Source organism: Perkinsus marinus, assembly GCF_000006405.1.
Source record: "Perkinsus marinus ATCC 50983 genomic scaffold scf_1104296949548, whole genome shotgun sequence".
Classification (NCBI taxonomy): domain Eukaryota; phylum Perkinsozoa; order Perkinsida; family Perkinsidae; genus Perkinsus; species Perkinsus marinus.
Window position 1 is genome coordinate 1 of NW_003209890.1, and position 1,815 is coordinate 1,815.

General features: G+C 47.1%; 1 protein-coding gene across 1 annotated transcript; it reads left to right on the top strand.

The window, feature by feature from the left end:
- Window positions 1-388: 388 nt before the first annotated feature.
- Pmar_PMAR016841 (Proline-specific permease proY, putative) lies at window positions 389-1,528 on the top strand (the record flags this gene model as incomplete). Its single annotated transcript, XM_002778429.1, has 1 exon — window positions 389-1,528. One exon carries the CDS (start codon window positions 389-391, stop codon window positions 1,526-1,528), a length of 1,140 nt encoding a protein of 379 aa, XP_002778475.1.
- Window positions 1,529-1,815: the final 287 nt, after the last annotated feature.

The following is a 1,815-nucleotide window of genomic DNA, read 5'->3' on the forward strand; positions in this document are numbered from 1 at the left end:
CCCGGCCTTGTTCATATCTTTTATGATCGCAGGCTTGGCATGTGGTCTCTCTGGTATCTGCTACGCTGATTTCTCAAGTCGGTTACCGGCTAGTGGTGGCGCTTATTCCTACGTGTACTCCTCCTTAGGGGAGTACTTGGGTTTTCTTTCTGGTATGTGTCTTACGTTAGAATACGGTGTTTCTAGTGCGGCGATTGCTAGAGGCTTCGCTGGCTATCTCAGAGAGCTCATAGAAGCATGTGGTGTCTCGGTACCATCATTTCTGCAAGAATACGCTGTCAACGGCTCCAAAGTGCTCGTACTAGACTTGCTACCACCACTACTATGCATAGCTGTCGCTGCACTGTGCATGTTGGGCGTTCGGGAATCTGCATGGGTATCATCACTCATGACTGTTGGCAATGTTTCAATGATCTTGTTCATAATCATCGCTGGTCTTCCATACTTCGATTCGGATCACTTCTCAGACTTCGCTCCCCGAGGAGCCGCTGGTATCCTCGGTGGAGCCTCGTCAGTCTTCTTCTCGTATGTCGGTTGGGACGCTGTATGCGTGTTATCAGAAGAAGTCGAGAAACCAACCGTGGTGATACCTCGGGCAATTGGTGTCACCATTTCTCTAACTGCGACCTTATATGCTTTAGTCTCCATTTCCCTTATAGGTCTAGTCGGTGTTGAACAAATAAACCCTCTTACTCCTATTTACTCGGCATTCCAGTACGTAGGTCTAGACTGGGCCGCAATAGTAGTTGCAGTAGCAGCAGTAACGTGCTCTATTACAGCCACGTATGGTACTAGTGCTGGACAGCCTCGTGTATTTTACCGAATGGGAAAGGACGGTTTGCTCTCGCCGAAATTCACCAAAGTGAACAGCAAAGGTTCGCCTTTTTACGGTATCTTTTGGACCTTGATCCTTACAGTCATCATTTCTGCACTATTAGATTTCGATATTCTCAATCAGGCGATCTCAGCGGGCATCCTACTCATGCAGGGCTTGGTGTGTATTGGCTGCGTTCTAAGGCGTATACGTAGAGGAATGCCGACGCCTTCTACTACGTCGGTTTATGATAAGGTTGATAAACAGGCCCGAATATTCTTAGGAGCTCTCGTCATTGATCTCATTATTGCTGGTCTGTGTCTGCAGGGTGGTAGTGGCAGTGAAATCGCGGTTTACGTATTCTTATGCATCTACGCTACCGGACTGGTGGCATTTTTCTATCGTGGATGGAGGCTCATGGGCACCAACGTGTTCAGTTTGATAGTGCCAATAGCTGCGGTAACGGTGAACATCTTCATCATGGCCAGTCTAGGCTGGTTGGCATTCTGCATCGTTCTCGCCTACTTCGTCGCCGGTTCAGTGATTTACTTCGGTTACGGTATTCGCCACAGCACTATGAACGGTCTCCGTCTGAGCGAGGTCGATGGTTTGGATGTTGAGATGGATGATATCATCAAGATGGCAAGCAGGAGCATCGACGGCGATTCTGGTGTTGGCGGTGATGACAAGGGCCTCAATGATACGTTAAATTAGATTTCTGTAACGAAGACAGTGCAGGCAACCGCCACCGCTGGTATCAGTGGAAAGCTGTATTTAGAGTTAAACTCAATTGTTGGTATAACTATATTCATTAACTTAAGATTCTGTTCCTGATCGGGGAGACTTGATGGTGTTGAGTTGAATTCTTACGTTGTAACCAAAACCATAATAATAGGCCTGTAATATAGGCCCAATTCGCTCGTGATATCCGCGTAGTACAGAAATACACTTTAAGAAGCTTTGAGTTATCCCGGTTGACCGTAACATGCCTAAGATAGATT